At 37.8% G+C, this 18542-nt stretch overlaps 1 protein-coding gene across 3 annotated transcripts in view; it reads right to left on the bottom strand.

The window, feature by feature from the left end:
* Positions 1–18542, bottom strand: part of LOC124842130 (vacuolar protein sorting-associated protein, putative (DUF1162)) — a 58003-nt gene that overhangs the window by 13748 nt on the left and 25713 nt on the right. For all 3 annotated transcript variants that reach the window (XM_088103677.1, XM_088103679.1, XM_088103680.1), the window contains 5 exons: positions 15637–15822; positions 15419–15535; positions 14703–14983; positions 1380–2947; positions 101–1260 (listed from right to left, as the gene is read on the bottom strand). In XM_088103677.1, coding sequence (XP_087959803.1) covers positions 101–1260; positions 1380–2947; positions 14703–14983; positions 15419–15535; positions 15637–15822 — 3312 coding nt within the window. The remainder of the gene's footprint in view (positions 1–100; positions 1261–1379; positions 2948–14702; positions 14984–15418; positions 15536–15636; positions 15823–18542) is intronic.

Genomic DNA, 18542 nt, shown 5'->3' with positions numbered 1-18542 from the left:
TTAGTCTGATAAACCCAAACGAGAATCAAACAATTAGTAATTGATGAAACAAATGTCAGTAAAATGAAATGCAAAGTAGTATATGCTGATATCAGCATACCCTTCCATCTGTTATGAGAATAGAAACCTTCCTCATGCAGAATTTGAAAGTAATGGCGCTAGTTGAATTTTGAGAAGATCCAGATTCCAGAACATCAAATTTTACAGCATCCCATGAATAAATTGCAGGATGTGAAATCCATATATTGGCAATATCACATATGATCTCCACATTGAGCTTAATGCCATTAGGATGATTCTTACAGAGTACAGCAACCACATCAACCTGAATTACATCTAGAAGTGGCCAAGACATATGCTTTCCGTCCTCAACTATAATTAATACACTACTTATTTTATCCACTTTAGACTTCAGTTGGATATCTACACTTCTTATGACTAATTCAAAACCATTCATGTTGAAAGAAACACTAACAAGTTTCACATCCTTTGCTTCAACTATATCAGAAGATACACTCGAAGGTTTCACATTGAGACCTTCAGCATGCTGTAATTCCACACAAACTTCTTCGCCAACCAAAACAGGGATGTGAAATGTAATACACACATTTTCTGAATTAATTATTAGGACATCATTCTTAATCTCTTCTGAAGTAAAAGGTACAGAGGTGCTTTCAGAAGCATTCATAGGCAAACTGTTTGTTATTGCTTGCCCTGGAGTTTTTTCCAAATTTGCATGAAAATTATTAAGGAATTTAACAACCTCAGTCCACTCAGACAAATGAAGCCAAATATCAACAGATGAAAGACAAAGGCCAAGTTCATTTTTCCCATCAATAGATTGAGAAAAAGAGATACCAAGTACTGACAGGGAAAAGGAGGTTGGGTTGCATTTTCCTAAAACAGAACCATGTGCAGAGTAAAACACAGAGGTGGAGAAAAGCAAATCTAAACATGCCAATGAATCATTCAATATGCACGCAGAACAAACGAACCCCAAATCACACTTGGCCATTAACTCCACAAAATCTTCTTTTCTGTGATAGAAGCTTATAAATAAAGATTGTGTGCAACATTTAACTTCTGTTGATATAGTCGAAGCCATCGGGATTGGAGAAATATTTTGTGTGGCCACCATGCTTCTCTTTGAATGAAGGAATTGCAGAACATCTGATTTAAAATATTTGGATTGATCATCAATTGAGGAAAACTCCTCAACAACATACCATATGGCCATACATCCATCAAAAAAGTGGCTATCTGTTATGGAAAGAAAACTTCTTTATTACAATTTCAAGATCTAAAAAATATGGTAGTGAAGCACATGAATCAAAAAAGGAAGGGATGGAGGGATGACAAAAATAAGTAGAAAAAAATACCTTCTGCAACAATATGACAACTGCCAATGCTTGTCATGAAACATATTGAGGAAGTGCCTTCGCAATCAGATTTGTTTTCCAATGGAATTCTAACCCAAACATCTGCATTTATGGGTGCAATTAAAGGACTAGTTAGAAATTCTGTATTCCGTTCAATTGTTGCTGATCCGAGAAAATCATTCTTGTAAAGAAGGAATGATACAAACAAGTCTCGCCCAAACACATTTAAACAATCATTTCTTTTAGCAAGCTTATCAATAGGAACTGAACATTCAGGAGGGATGTTCCTTAATACATCATCAACACCAGAATTCTCAATGAAACTACAATAAAGCTGTGGCATTTCAATCTTTATAAACTGATGGTCATTACTTTCCACTGGAAAAATTATATTAGAGTCCAAGATTTCAAGCTTATACATAATTTTGATTTCACTTCCATCATCTATATCCTTGTGCGCTCCAGAGGAACACTGATTACAAGAAGGACCATTCCAATCGGATAATGAGAAGTAACCAATAATAATGGAGAGATATTCGGAAGGTAACATGCAGTAGACATGCTGAATGCCAATGGTTATTTCCAAATCAGAAGTTGAAGAAATATTCTGTCCTCTCCTGATCCGTATATTTAAAATAGGAGACAAATTTGGTGAAGAGGGACCCCAAAGATAATCTTGAAAATTTTGTGGGCCCCAAGATGATGTAAGAATCAATCCTTCAGAAGAAGAGGATATATCCATGCTCTCTTCACAAAATAATAGAGAAGACTTAGATGTAGGCACCGTGATTGTCCCAATAATGCATGATGAGTCATGAAAATGTGCTCTTATTCCACATAGGTGTAATTCAGTATGGAAAATATCAAAGTCGTTCACAATCCCTGATTCATCAGAATATACAAAATCAGATTTGGATTTAGAGGGAGAGACTTGGAAAAATTCGGACCCTATCCCCATGTTTATGTTGGAGTTTTTTATTTTTCTGTCCCTCCCGATAAAATAATTTTTCCAGTCACCAATGGGATGTATAAGCGTGCTCTCTAGATTACCAAGAGAACCAGAATTGTGAATTGTTACAAAAGGAAAGGAATCCATTGGAATGCAAGAAGAATCAGTAGAACCAAAATCAAAATAATTTGAGAAGCCAAACTTCTGTAAGCCAAAACCTGAGAAAAGTTTTGCAAAGTCAACAGTATTACTGGCAAGGGATTTCTCAAAACTGCTACCATAGGAAGACAACCTATGAAAGAATCCAATGAGCAGCCCAGTAATATGAGGATAGCAGTGGATATCAGTATTACTTAAGTACATAAAAGTCCTATGACAAACCACATCAGTTTTGGAAGATTCATAATGCACAATAAAACATGAATCCGCAAGCAAAGCCATATCTGAGTGTTGATTGAATTCAATATTTGGTTCAGGAACACGGTCTTCTCCAATTGTAGAACCAGGAGATGATATATTCCCAGATAAAAGCACATGGCTGTCTTCTTTCATTTTGCTAGCACGAATAACTAAAGATTTCGTACTGACCAAAAACTCTTCAAATTCTGTAGAAACATACCTGCACATAGTAAAGTAAAATGTGAAGATTGGTATTTTGGGAACATCTACAATTTGCTTCGTTGGGGCTGTAATGGTTAAGACAAATTTCCATATGCACTCAAAAAAAATACACAAACCAATCTAAAAACAGAACAGTGCCGTGAGATTCAAACATTCTTACGCGAGATTCAAACATTCTTACAACGGAATTACAAATCCAAGTATTAGGACTTCACCTCTGCTTTCAGAGAGGATAAATTCATCCACCCGGCATTGAACCCATCATTAGGAATCCTTTGCATGCTCTCTTCATTCCATTTTACACAAAAATGTATTAAAAGTTTCACAACAATAAACATGCATATCCTGCCTGATATAAACAGTGAAGGTGAACAACTTAAATTGATGCACAAACAATAAGTACAAATATTCTGATGAACATTCTTATTACTAGTTCATTTAAATTGTTTGAAGCCAAAACTAGCCAATATTTTTTCTTAAAGAGTATATTATATTCCCTCTCTTCAGGGATACTTAAATTACACTGTTCGCTTAGTGATGCTTAGCACGTGATCTTTAATTACACAATTACACTGTTCTCCCTCCAAAACACAACTTTCAAGCAATATCATTTCTGTTCTCTATAACTCTCAGAGCATCATGCCATTTGAAGTTTTACTATCAACTACAGGATTTTGGAAGGGGATTGTTTTGTCAGGTTACAAGCCCATGGGCTACAAATAAGCCATAAAGTCACCAATAGGGTGTTGACATCAAAAGTTGCAAACAAATAGAAGAAAAATCCTTGAAAATTCCCTTTATTACTCATCCACACAATTATGCGGTTCATTTACACTAAAATAAACTACTGTGCAACACATTTCATCTATCAAGGAAGCGCAAAGCAGAGTATAACTTTCAAAACATTTATCAATTCAATTTACTATAATCAATTCTCAAAGGGACTAATGTAATCCTACTTTCCTTGTTAAACCTACAAACAACCGTTTGGGTTATTTTTGTTAATGAGTTCGTTGAAAATCCTACATTGACTAGACAGAAGACCTATTTACAATATATAAGTGTTGACAAACGTCATCTTACAAATCAATTTTGTGGGATTGAGTTAGGCATAAACCATCTTACTAATAGGGTTTGTTAGATGTTAAGATGTGTGTTTCTGTTATTTGGGCTTAGTCTATTCTGTATTAAGGGTATTGGCCCATATCTTACAATATAAATAAACTACCCTATGTGTATGCTAAACACACAAGGGATATTTTCTCCCAATCTTCTCTATTTCTCATATGGTATCTAGAGCACAGGAATAGTTCCAGTCAACTCCACGGTCTCCGGCACCCATCACTGCTGCTGTCGTCGCAGTCGCCGCCGCTGCCGCCGCCGCCGTCGCCGGAGTTCCAGAATCGACCGGCGACCACACCATCGGAATCTTCTCCGTCGGGCGACCACCGTGGTACGAAGATCGCGGCGAACGGACCACCCACGCGCCTCCACGCGCCGCAGCAAGAGTCGCCGCTGCCGCCACGCATGCCGGCGAGTTGCCAGAGCTTTCCGCCGCCGATCAGCACCGCCGTTATCGCCTCCTCGCCCTCTTTCTGGATCTGTGGTCGTTGCGTCAATCGGAGCACTTTGAATTTTTAGGGTTTCTCCCTCTCTATGGCGTCTTCCTCGTCTACAAACACCTTTATTGGTGGCTCATCTTCTGATCCCTCAATATATACCAATTATGTGAATGTACACTTATCCATTGACAAGTTAGATGGCACAAATTATGCAACATGGGCGTGATATCAAACTTTGGTTGAAGAGTCAGGGGTACTTAGATCATCTTACTCAAAATGTGACTACTGCTCCCATAGATGACACTTCTCGCTGGATGAAAATTGATGCTCAGTTATGCATTGTTATAAAGTCCACCATTCACTCCTCACTGAAACAAATGTTTCGATCCTATGAAACATGTTCAGAAGTATGGGTACAAGCGAAGTTGTTATACACAAATGACATTCAGCGTCTTTATGGTGTTTGTCAGGACCTATTAACTGTTATTGGTCCGTGCAATCCTGGTCCCATGGCAAAATATTTGGGTAAAATTCATGCCCTTCTTCATGACTTTAATGATATATTACCTCCTGCTTCCACTCCTGCTGAAGAATTGGAACAACGATCAAAGTTCTTCATGTTGTTGGCATTATACGGACTCTGATGATGTTTCTCATGTCCGTGATCAGATTTTGGGTTCTCCTGTCATACCCAACATTACTTCCACTGCTCTTTTGCGTATACCGAGCAAACCCGTCACTGAGACATCCCCTCATACTGATGATTCCTCTGTTATGGCTGCTCAACGTGATGATCGAAGTCGGTCTCGCAAGCCAAGTAAAGGACGTCCAAAATGTGACCATTGTGGCAAGTTAGGCCACAAGATTGATAGATATTATGCTCTCCATGGACGTCCTCCTCGACCTGTAGCAATTGGAAATTCTGATCCACCTCCCCGATCACCCTCTGCAGACCATCCTACTTCATCTAATACCGTAGACAAACCTGCAATCTTTAACGAATTTCTCAGATGGTATGAGGATCATCAGCACTCTGGTTCCACTACATCTGCATCTGTTGCACGTACAGGTACACCTTTTGTTGGTCTAACTCACTCCCTCGGACCTTGGGTCCTTGACTCAAGCGCCACCGATCATATCACTGGTAACAAGTCCTTGTTTTCTTCCTTGTCATGTCCGGATAATTTACCCTCGGTAACAATAGCTGATGGGTCTAGAGTCTCATCTCATGGTATTGGTACTGTTAATATTTTTCCATCCATATCCATTGATCATGTACTTTATGTCCCTGGGTCTCCCTTCAACTTATTGTCCATTAGTCGTTTAACTCGTACTCTTAATTGTGTTATTTCATTTACTAAAGATTCTGTTTGGTTGCAGGACCGGAGTTCGAAACACATGATTGGCACAGGATGTGAGTCTCATGGCCTTTATCATCTCCGCCCTTCTCCACATGTTGGCGTAGTCATGGAGTCACCATCCCTTCTTCATGCTCAGTTCGGTCATCCTAGTCTTGCCAAACTACAACAACTTGTCCCGAGGTTGTCCACATTATCAAGTTTGTCGTGTGAGTCTTGTCAGTTAGGGAAGCATACTCGTAGTTCCTTTCCTCGTAGTGTCTCACAACGGGCGTCGTCCCCCTTTTCATTGGTTCATTCTGACATTTGGGGACCTAGTCGTGTTAAGTCCATTTTAGGTTTTCAGTATTTTGTTACCTTTAATGATGACTATTCCAGATGTACTTGGTTGTTTTTAATGAAGAATCGTTCTGAGTTGTTTTCTATTTTCTAATCTTTTTTCAATGAAATAAAAACACAGTTTGGGGTTTCTATTCGAAATTTACGTAGTGATAATGGTCGTGAATACCTTTCTCAACCATTTAAACAGTTTATGGCTTCTCATGGCATTCTTCACCAAACCTCATGTGCTTATACCCCGCAACAAAATGGGGTGGCTGAGCGCAAGAATAGACACCTTATTGAAACAACTCGTACACTTCTGATTCATGGTCAAGTACCCTCACGTTTTTGGGGTGATGCAGTTCTCACAGCATGTTATCTTATCAACCGCATGCCATCTTTCATCCTAGATAACAAAATCCCTCATTCTATCTTATTTCCTCAAGACCCTCTGCATCCATTACCTCTTCGAGTTTTTGAGTCTACATGTTTTGTTCATGATTTTAGTCTTAGTCTTGATAAGTTATCTCCTAGGTCTCACAAATGTGTCTTCTTAGGATTTCCACGGTCACAAAAGGGCTATAAGTGTTTTTCCCCTTCCCTCAATCGTCATTTTATCTCTGCTAATGTCACTTTTGATGAGTCTTCTTTTACTTTTCACATCTATCTTCTAGTTCTGTACCTCTCCCTGTTACTGTTGATATTCCTCTTATCTGTGATCCTCTTGGTGATGCTCCACCCATTTTGTCTTCTCCTTCACCACAGGATCATCCTTCACCTCCACCCCTTCAGGTTTATAGTCGCCGTACTTGTCTCCCTCGTGACTCACTTCCGGTGCCACCTCATGTGTCTCCTCCGGCTCCAGCAACTGAGTCTGACTTGCCTATTGCCCTCCGTAAAGGTATACGCTCTACCCGTAACCCTTCCCCCCATTATACTGTTCTTAATTACCACAGATTATCTCCATCTTTTTATACTTGTCTCTTATCCATTTCTTATGTGTCAATTCCCAAATCTGTGGGTGATGCCTTAACTCATCCTGGTTGGCGTCAAGCTATGATGGATGAATTAAGTGCTTTACAGGAAAGTGGAACTTGGGAGCTTGTCCAATTACCATCTGGAAAGTCTGTTGTTGGTTGCAGGTGGGTGTATGCTATCAAGGTTGGTCCTGATGGCACAATTGATCATCTGAAAGCTCTACTGGTTGCCAAAGGCTACACAGATTTTTGGTTTGGATTATGGTGATACTTTTTCTCCAGTGGCAAAAATGACCTCTATTCGCCTATTCATTGCCATGGCCGCTCTTCGACAATGGCCTCTTTACCAACTTGATGTCAAAAATGCTTTCCTCAATGGTGATTTGCATGAAGAAATTTATATGGATCAACCGCCTGGCTTTGTTGCTCAGGGGAGTCATCTGGATTATATTAAAAGATGACCTGGAAAAGGTTTGCTATATGGCCCTAACAACGATACAAAAATCGTTTGTTATTCAGATGCTGATTGGGCTGGTTCCCCTTCTGATAGGAGGTCTACTTCTGGATATTGTGTCTCTATTGGTAGCAACTTGATATCCTGGAAAAGTAAGAAGCAAAGTGTTGTGGCAAGGTCCAGTGCAAAAGCAGAATATAGAGCTATGGCATCAGCTACTTGCGAGCTTGTGTGGCTTAAACAATTGCTTAGTGAATTGAAATTTGGAGATGTCACTCACATGATACTTATATGTGATAATCAAGCTGCTCTTCATATTAGCTCTAACCCTGTCTTCCATAAGAGAACCAAACACATTGAAGTTGATTGTCATTTCATTCGAGAAAAAATCATATCCGGAGATATCAAGACTGAGTTTGTTAACTCAAGCAACCAGTTGGCAGACATATTCACTAAGTCCTTACGAGGACCTAGAATTGATTATCTTTGTAACAAGCTTGGAACATATGATTTATATGCTCCAGCTTGAGGGGGAGTGTTAGATGTTAAGATGTGTGTTTCTGTTATTTGGGCTTAGTCTATTCTGTGTTAAGGGCATTGGCCCATATCTTACAATATAAATAAACTACCCTATGTGTATGCTAAACACATAAGGGATATTTTCTCCCAATCTTCTCTATTTCTCATAGGGTTAAACTACACTGACCAATTTATTGATGCAGCCTTTTTTAAAAGAACATATCCAGGTCTATTTGAAAACCTTTTAAATAAGCCTACATACCTAGTTCTAAATAGACCAATGAGTCTAAAATTATGCACATGTCATTAAGCATAAATTCATTAAACACAAACAAATATATTATATCTATTTATTTAAAAAGACCAGCCTATAATTCCTAGCATGTTTAACTAAATAGGGATTTAAAATAACCTTGGCCTAACTTAATTAGTAACTAGGCCTAGCCAGGTATGAGTTAGGCCTTAAACCCCCAACAACAAATCTGATCTGTTCTCATCGACATTGCTAAGTAATCCAATAAAAAGGTAAAGTGGTCACTGAATGGGAGACCCCAAACAATAAAAAACAATGCACTGCTACGTTTAGCAACACCATTAAGAGATCATTTGCATTAACTTTGAAAAAGTAATGCAGTCTGTTGAAATATGTTGTATTGTATAATTGGACTTTTAGGTTTGGGCTTTTAGGTGTTGGTCCATTGTTCCTTATATAGGACATCCATGTGTAATAGAAACTAGACACAATGTAATAATATTTTCATCATTAGATTTTCTCTCCTAAACTTTAACATGGTATCCAGAGCAGGTTAGGGTTTGCAGTTAGCACCGTCGCTTCCGCCGCCGTCGTCGCAGCCTTTTCTCCGGCGAAGTTAAGGGTTCGGTGCGCCTCAACGAGCGCGACCCATCCCTGGTGGTCGCCGCCTCATCCCTCTCTCGACGCACCGTCACGCGTCGTTTCTTTCCGACCTCTCTCGGGCACGTGGGCTTCACGCGCCGCCTCTCCCGTGTCGGATCTTCACCGCGCCACTGCCGGTCGTTTCGCCTCCGTCTCTTGAGTGTATTGTGGTCTCTGATTTGCTGTTCCGTTGAGGGTTGCTCCGTTTAGGGTTTCTTCCCACAATCCTTTTTCCCCTCTTTTCTTGTTTGGCTTTATAATGGCTGGTCTTGGAACACCGTCTCTCTCTGCTACTCCAACCATTACTTCTGCAAAACTCAATTGGAAAAACTATCTATCTTGGTCTTCTTCCGTGGAGTTATGGTTTCTTGGTCAAGGATACCATGATCATCTTGAACAAGATGTTTCCATCGTTCCTGAAGAAGAGAAATCTCAATGGGAGAAGCTTGATTTTCAACTATGTGCTGTCCTATGGCAATCTGTTGAACAAGAAGTCTTAGAAATTTTGAGACTTTACAAAACGTGCTCCTCTTTTTGGAGAAAAGCTCAGGATATCTTTGCTAACGATGTGCAACGCCTCTTTGATGCAACTCAAAGAGTGACTTCCCTCAAACAAAACAATCATGATATGGTTACTTACATAGGAACGGCCCGTGCTGCTGTAGAAGAATTGAAGAATTTCTTTGTGGTTGATTCTTTAGAAGGCCTAAACAAGAAGCTTGATAAGTTTTACATGGTCTTAATTTTAAGAGGTCTACATTCAGATTTTGGTCATGTTCGTGATCAAATGTTAGTTGGTGATCAAGTTCCATCAATGGACAGCTTAGTTACTCGACTTCTTCGGGTACCTTTTCATTAGTTACAGACGAAAGTTCAATTAGTGGTATTGAAACATCAGCTATGGTAGCACCACAAGGAAGAGGAGGAGGCAGAGGCAACCGAGGAGGACGTGGTGGTCGTGGTATGCCTCCTCAGTGCACATATTGTAAGAGGATAGGCCATACTCGAGAGAAATGTTATGCCTTACATGGATATCCAGACAAAGTCGCTCATGTTTCGAAATCTGATGATCTCGGACCCAAAATTTCAAATGAAGAATACCAAGAATTTTTGAAGTATAAGTCTGGAAAATCTTCTAATCCTGACCAATCATCTTCCATGTCCAATGTGCCAACTGCCTGTGTATCTCAATCTGTGGAAGGCCACAATCCATGGATCCTTGCCTCAGGTGCCTCAGACCATATCTCTGGTACTATTTCTTCATTTTCTTCCATGTCCTCTCAGAAAATCCCTCATTTCATTACTATTGCCAATGGATCCAAAGTTGCATCTCAGGGAATTGGCAGAGTTTCCTTATCCCCTTCGCTAAATTTAAATTTTGTTTTGTATATTCCTCATTGTCCTTACAATTTAATCTCCTTGAGCCAATTGACTCGTTCCTTAAATTGTTCTGTAACCTTTACTGCTAATTCCTTTGTTATACAGGAACATGGTACGGGTCGCTTGATTGGAGAAGGACATGAGTCTCGAGGACTTTATTTTTTGAAACATAGCTCATCAGTTTCCTGTTTTACCACTTCATCCCCAAAACTTTTGCATGATCGGTTGGGCCATCCAAGTTTATCCAAATTGAAGATGAGTTCCAAGTCTCAAGAACATTGAAGTCTTGGATTGTGAGTCTTGTCAATTAGGAAAACATGTTAGATCTTCTCATCCTAAAAAGTCTGAGACACTATGTAATTCTCCTTTCTCAACTATTCACTCTGATATTTGGCGACCAAGTCATGTTACTTCTTTTGGTTTTAACTATTTTGTAACCTTCATTGATGAATTCTCTCGATGTACTTGGGTTTATTTAATGAAAGAGAGATCTGAACTTTTGTCCATATTTGTGTCCTTTATTAATGAAATTAAGAACCAATTTGGGAAGACAATTAAAATCCTTCTTAGTGATAATGCTAAGGAATATTTTTCTTCAACGTTTTCTTCATTCTTATCTTCCCAAGGAATTTTACATCAGTCAACATGTCCTCACACTCCACAACAAAATGGTATTGCAGAGAGGAAGAATAGACATCTCATTGAAACTGCACGCTCCTTGATGTTGAATACTAATATTCCTGTACATCACTGGGGCGATGCAGTCCTTACTGCCTGTTTTCTAATCAATAGGATGCCTTCTTCCTCTCTTGAGAATAAAATTCCTCATTCTGTCATTTTTCCAAATGACACTCTATATCATATCTCCCCACGTGTATTTGGGTGTACATGTTTTGTCCATAATGTTTCTCCAGGTCTTGATAAGCTATCCGCAAAGGCTATTAAGTGTGTCTTCTTGGGATATTCTCGTCTTCAGAAAGGGTATAAATGTTATTCTCCCTCCACCAAGAGATATTATATGTCTGTTGATGTCACATTCTTTGAGGATACATCGTTTTTCTCATCCTCTGTGGAGGATCGTTCATCTATTCAACAAATGTTTCCTCTACCATCGTGTGATCCCTTGGTTATTCCTGCTTCTATACCTCAAACTCAAAATGTGAATGACATTGTTCCTCCACCTCTTCTCACATATCAGCGTAGAAGACAATCTCAAGCTCGGAACAATGAAGATCCTCTAGACTCATCTCCTCCTCCATCAGCTCACCAGACCATGGATCCTTCATCCTCCTCGTCTTCTAATGACTCAGATGATAATTCGCCCATTGCCCTTCGGAAAGGTATTCGTTCTACTCGTAATCCATATCCTATTTATAATTTTTTGAGTTATCATCGTTTGTCTTCTACCTATTTCTCTTTTGTTTCCTCCTTATCCTCCCTTAAGACTCCTAATAATATTTATGAGGCACTTGATCATCCTGGATGGCGTCAAGCCATGGTTGATGAAATGCAGGCACTTGACCACAATGAAACTTGGGACCTTGTTCCTCTTCCTCCTGGTAAGAAGCCTGTTGGCTGCCGATGGGTTTATGCTATTAAGGTTGGTCCTACTGGTGAAATTGATCGTCTAAAAGCTCGTCTAGTAGCTAAGGGATATACTCAAGTTTATGGCATTGATTATTGTGATACCTTTTCTCCTGTGGCTAAAACCAATACAGTTCGTATTTTACTTGCTATGGCTGCCATTCGTCATTGGCCACTTTACTAGTTGGACATTAAAAATGCCTTTCTTCATGGTGATCTGGACCTTGACAAAATTCTAATCAAATGTAGCTTTTGATAGGATATAATGTGTAGGATAGGAGGAAGCAAATTAAGAAGTAGTTGTTAGTTAAGTTGTTAGGATGACTGAAGTTTCCTTTATATAGTTAGGAGGTCCTGGAATGCAGAGGACTTTTGGGGATAATCTTGTAGATTGAGCTTTAACTCTTTGTGAAGGAGAAACCCTTGGAGGAGAGAGTGCTCTTCTATTTTGTGTTCCTTTCAGTCTATATAATAAAGAATATTACTCTTCTTTCTCTTTTCAATTGTGGATTCCTATCAAATTGGTCCAACCTCTCGGATCAAGAACTAGTGGAAGCATGGAAGGAAAAGTCAATACTTTGGAGTGGAGGGCCAGCAAACACGATAAGGTGATGGCAAAATGGAGAGGAAATATTCAAGAGATAAGAAAAGATATTCAAGAAATAAAAGAAATGATGCGGAAATTCAAGAATCACAAAAGGGGCTCAAAAGAAAGTGAGAAATATGTTTACTGAGCAAGAAAGGGAAGGAGTGAGGAATTTTTTGCAAGACATCATGAAAGGAAAGAAAGAGGTAAAGATGGGTATGGATGTTGAGAAAAAAAGTCTGCAAGACATCAAGAAAGCAAAGAAACCCTTAGATGGAGGAGAAAATTCAATCAATTGGGAGGAGGAAAGAGAAGAGGATACCATTGACAATAATGGAACTAGGAAGGGTGAGGAAGAACCACTTTTCCTGTGGGTTGAAGGAGTGGAGTTGTTCACATTTGAAGGGAATGGCAACCAAGGTCAAACAACAAGGGCAACAAATGTTTTTGAAGTTCAGAACATCTAAAGATCAACAAAGGTACACCCAACAATCAATAACATGGGAGAAAATGCAGTCCAAGGGTTCAAGACTTGGCAACAAAAATCCAAGAATCTTTCTTGCGAAGATCTTTCTAAAGCCCTCTGTAGGAGTTGCAGGGCAGAGAATGCAGCACCATTTTTGGAGAGTGTGGGGGTAGAAAATGGAGCGCCATTATTGGAAAATGGGCAACAATTAAACAACAAGAAAGGGTAGAAGATTACATTCAAGAATTTGAAATGCGAAACAACAATAGGGCTGAATTTTGTTCTGCTATTGATGTGCCGCATAGTAATAATGCAACATGATGGTTTATGGGACATGGATATTCTTTATATACATAAAGTTATTCGCATTCTTGAGGAGGATGGATTTGATTTCTTGGCGCCAACGGTGGGTGGAAATGCATGGAGAGTTTTACTTGAGAGTTTGGCATCCAAGAATTCAAGATATTGGTGTCACAAGCAAATAAAACACCAAAAGATCAATTGCAAGGATATTTCTTTGTAGGGCTACAATCTAACATTCACAATCGATTGCCACAACAGGATCTAAAGAACTTGATTAGAGATATGAAAATTGCTCTAGTTGTGGGATAAAGGCCGGTAATGAAGAATCACACCCTCTATAGGGAAGAAAAAACCAAAACAAAAGAGAGATTTGTAATAGAAAAATATAGTATGATGGAGGAGGAAGGGGATGCAAAATTAAAGAGAGTTGAAGGTGGATATGCAGCCAAGCAACAATTTTTCCCAAAATCAAATTTGTGTAATAGGAATAAGAATTCATAATTGAACTTAGATGTGATAATGATCGGAACATCAATGACTGTTAGAAGTGGACTTTAAACCTAACTCAACCCCACAAAACCGGGTTGTAGGGTGAGGTTTGCACCCACTTATAAACTATGAATTGGCCTTATCTCTAGTCGATGTGGGACTTCCAACACAATGACATTGGAATTTTGGGATTCTGGGATTCCAAATTACTGGGTTCAAAATTTGGTATACAAAAACCACTCTCATATCAACCGCCACCCAAGCCTCCAGAGTTGAAATTGCAAACAATAGCCAATGGGTTCCCTTCCGATGATAAGACAATATCACACTACCATGGGATCAAGCTTCACTGTTCCAACCTTGAGGACAAGGTTGTTTTACAGCAGCGTGTAATGATAGGATATAATGTGTATGATAGGAGGAAACAGATTAAGAAGTAGTTGTTAGTTAAGTTGTTAGGGTGAGTAAGGTTTTCTTTATATAGTTGGGGGGTCCTAGTATGCAGGGCACTTTTGGGAATAATCTTGTAGATTGAGCTTTAGGTCTTTGTGAAGGGGAAACCCTAGGAGGAGAGAGTGTTCTATTTTGTGTTCTTTTCAGTCTATACAATAAAGAATATTACTCTTCTTTCTCTTTTCAATTTTGGGTTCCTAACAGCCTTTCAAATAAAACAAACACAATAATGACATACAAGAACAGCCCCGCCATACAAAATGTATTAAATAACAAAGTAAAACTGTCAATAGTCACAATTTAATATAAAATTATGCAGAAAATGACAAGTAATTTTTCAAATTGCAAGTTGAAGTCAAAGCTACAGTCCCCATGAAAGATAACCGAATGCATATGTTGAACGTACCGTAAGACCATTTTCTGTAAGGAAACCATGATCTCTGAGTGGCTATCTCCATCATATTCAAGGTCAACTTCCAGATCAACCAAATCAACTTTTGAAACAATAGATATGCCAAAAGTAGAATCTGTTGGCTCAACTAACACAGTATTGGGAGGATGCGAGGAGTTTAAGACTCCAAATTCACCCATTAAATGTAATGTGCTCATATGGTTCATCAATTCCATGAAAGAACCATATATTGAAGGAGAGAAGTGTGCTTTAACAGATTCAATAGATACATAAACCTGAAATTAAGAAGTATACGAAATCAAGAGATTAGGAGAACGGAAGACTAAGAAAGAACAGAAAATTACTGCATGGGAGAAAAGTTTGTATTAAGTGCCTGTTCGAGTTAATTTACTTCATAATAGAATTTGATAAAATCAGAAATGTGAACTTAAGGAAAGTGTTTCATTAATTAAGTCAAAATCATTACAGAAAAACGAAAAATACATGAGTCTATATTACATACACTCTGATCTACAGTAAAACAGAGCAGTTAAGGACAGTTACAAAAAATAAATGAACTGCCACAACTTACAGAAAACTATAAACTATATAAAAAACGGAAAAGAAAATAAGTGTAAACTGAACATCACATAACAGAAAGGAAAAGAACAAAATACAAGTCTGAACAACTAAATACAATTCTAATACTTCATATCTGAAAAGGTAATCACCTCTAATTGTTTCAAAATGGTCTCTTCTGGGATCATGCAAAATGCCAGGAAGAACGAAACATTAAATTTCTCAAGAATAGAAATTCTTTTTGACTCGTCAGAGTTTATCATGGTGATCTGAAGTAATTAGAAGCAATTCAATAGTTACCACACTAAAAAAGAAAGGATAACAAATGTAAAAATATGCACAAGAACTACATGCGGACTAAGAGCCTTACCATAAAATCATTGAATGTAACATCAAAAAATTGATATAGATCTTGAAGTTGGATGCCCATACAAATCCCAGATGTAGATAATGAAGTTAAAAAGTTCTTCACAGAATAGGGTTGCTCCTCAACTTTTGAAGAACAAGACACAAGGTCATTTGTGGACTTAAAACATATAGATTTTGACTTCATTACCTGTGCTAAAACATCATCAATAAGAAGCATAAAAAGAAAAAATAATTATGAAACAAAGTGTAATTCAAAAATTACTAACTTTAAAACTGTCAGAATCCCTTGACTTATGCTGTAGTTAATATTTCCTTGTACAGTTTTAATTGCATAATTAGGAGATTTAATTACAGATTTCTGATACTCAGAAAACTCAACCCACCATATATCGGCACAGAAGAAATTATAAAGCCACATCAACAAAACCTGATTACTCAGGTAATTGCCCCTTAGCATTTGCAGATAATATTCCTTACTCTTGTGCAACAAATGCCTTAAATTCCTTTTGCAGATAGTACTTTCATTACAGTTGTTAGAAAATGAGATATTATCACAAACCAGAATCTCATTTTATTTCATTGTGATACTTGTGAATTAGCAGAGCACGAATTTTCCTCCTAGTAATAATACAATGACTATTCCCTATGCATTAATACATAGTGATGCATGGGACCCTCCAATATTCCTACTCTATTTGGGGCTTATTGGTTTGTTATTGATAATTGCATTTGAGTTTCATGGGTATTTCTCTTTGAAACAAAAAACCAAAGTGAGCCCAGTTTTCAAAACCTTCATCCAAATGATTAAAAATTAGTTTGAGACAACCATTAAAAAAGTTTGTTGAGATAATGCCAAAAGATTTTTCTCACCCAAACATTGTCCTCCTTATTCAATGAACAAGAGACAATTCATTAACCTTCTTGCGTGAACAGCTTGCATGAACACCCCACAACAAAGTGGGGTGGCAAAACAAAAAATTGGGTAAATATAACTCAAGCCTCTCTCCTCATAAAATTGCCCCAAATAACAGTCTCATTCAATTACTCACCAAATCTTCTCAGACTTCAGGACAACAAATTATCATGTACGTCAAGCATTATGTTTACGTAGATGATATAGTTGTAATAGGAATGATCATGAAGGAATGGAAGCCTTACAAAAATGTTTGACAACAGAATTTGAAATTAAGAAGTTAGCCAGATCAAAATATTCTTTGGGCATTTAAAGTGGCTCATTCCCATCATGGCATTTTCAACTTCCAACAAAAATATGTGCTGGATTTATTGGCTGAAACTGGTAAATTAGGATGCAACCTAGTGGAGACAACTATTCAACAAAATCACAAACTTAGTGAATCAATTGAAGACATAGTTGTGGGTAGAAAATCTAATCAAGGTTGGTCGAGAAATTGATCTAGTGGTCTGGCACTAGGCCCAATATTACCTATGTTCTAGGGGATGCAAGTCAGTTAATGCATAATCCAAAAGAGAATCATCTCAGAGTTGTTTATCGCATTCTACGATACTTAAAAAGAACTCCTAGAAAAGAAATTCTTTTCACAAAGGGGAATGAAATGATCTTAGAAGCCTACACAAATGTTGACTATGTAGTATGTAGGTTCCATAGACGATAGAAGACCTACCTCTCGATAATGCACTTTTCTTGGAGGATATTTAGTCACTTGGAGGAGCAAAAAACAATATTGTAGCAAGATCAAGTGTAGAGTCAAAGCTTGGAGCGATAGCCACAGGGATTTGTGTAATACTATAGCTAAAGACAATTTTAAAAGACCTGAAGATTCATTGGAAGAAGCCTATGAGATTGTATTGTGATAACAAGCCAACAATATATATTGCGCATTATCTTGTGCAACATGATAGAATTAAGCATGTTGAAGTAGACAAACACTTCACAAAGGAGAAATTGAACAATGGAACAATATGTACGCCATTTGTATCGTCTAGAAATCAACTTGTAGATGCATTGACAAAAGGGCTAACCAGTGCTACATTTTAGTCTATCATTGGCCAATTAATGAGATCCACTCACCAACTTGAAGGGGAGTGTTAGAATCCTTTTAGAAGATTTAATTACATTTCATAATTAGGAGAATTAATAGACTAACAGTATATTTATATTTATTGTACAAGACCATTGATCCTGAATTCTAGGAATAGATTATATCCATCATAAATTAGGATTTTAAGTTCTTATGTCAGTGTATTATGTGTTTAAGAATAATTGCTCCTCTATGAATAATATAAAAAAACAGTTTTTTTCTGGAAAAAATATTGTAAGGTACTATGGAGAAAAAGAATACAAATATTGTTAATTGCCATTAAATAAAGAAGAATGGTCTATTAGACAGTCAATATTTATTCTCTGCAGAGTGCATTTGCTCAAACATCCTACAGTTGAAATTGTTAAAACTCATTACAAATCTTTGTTTGAATATACGCTCTTATCATAAATGATCCCTTCAATAGCTAACAGCAGGCATTAATACTGAACTACAGATCAAATAAGATTTTTTGCAATTCTCAGATTGCTAAGGATATGAAGGATACCCTTTATCCTCTAAAACTAATATGTGATAAATAGAAACAGGAATCAGATATTTAAGTAATATCAGTGAAATCCTTTCATTCCAACAGAATACATTACCTGACAGCATAAACAACAAAAATACACTGAATCACTCCGTTATGATCAAATGTAATACCAAACCAAGAAAAGTGCCTCAAAGTTGAAGAGCACACATTTGCTTACCATAGCCACAAAAAGTCAAATCTATTAAATTATATGATTATGATTGAGCAGATTTGTTGGATTTATGTTGGTTTGAAGGCTAGTGAATATATGGATTCAATTGCCACTACTACTCACAGTGCAAGAAAAGACTGCAT

Source organism: Vigna umbellata, chromosome 1, assembly GCF_029865625.1.
Source record: "Vigna umbellata cultivar VRB3 chromosome 1, Vumbellata_1.0, whole genome shotgun sequence".
NCBI lineage: Eukaryota > Viridiplantae > Streptophyta > Magnoliopsida > Fabales > Fabaceae > Vigna > Vigna umbellata.
This window is presented reverse-complemented; position numbering and strand designations above follow the sequence as displayed.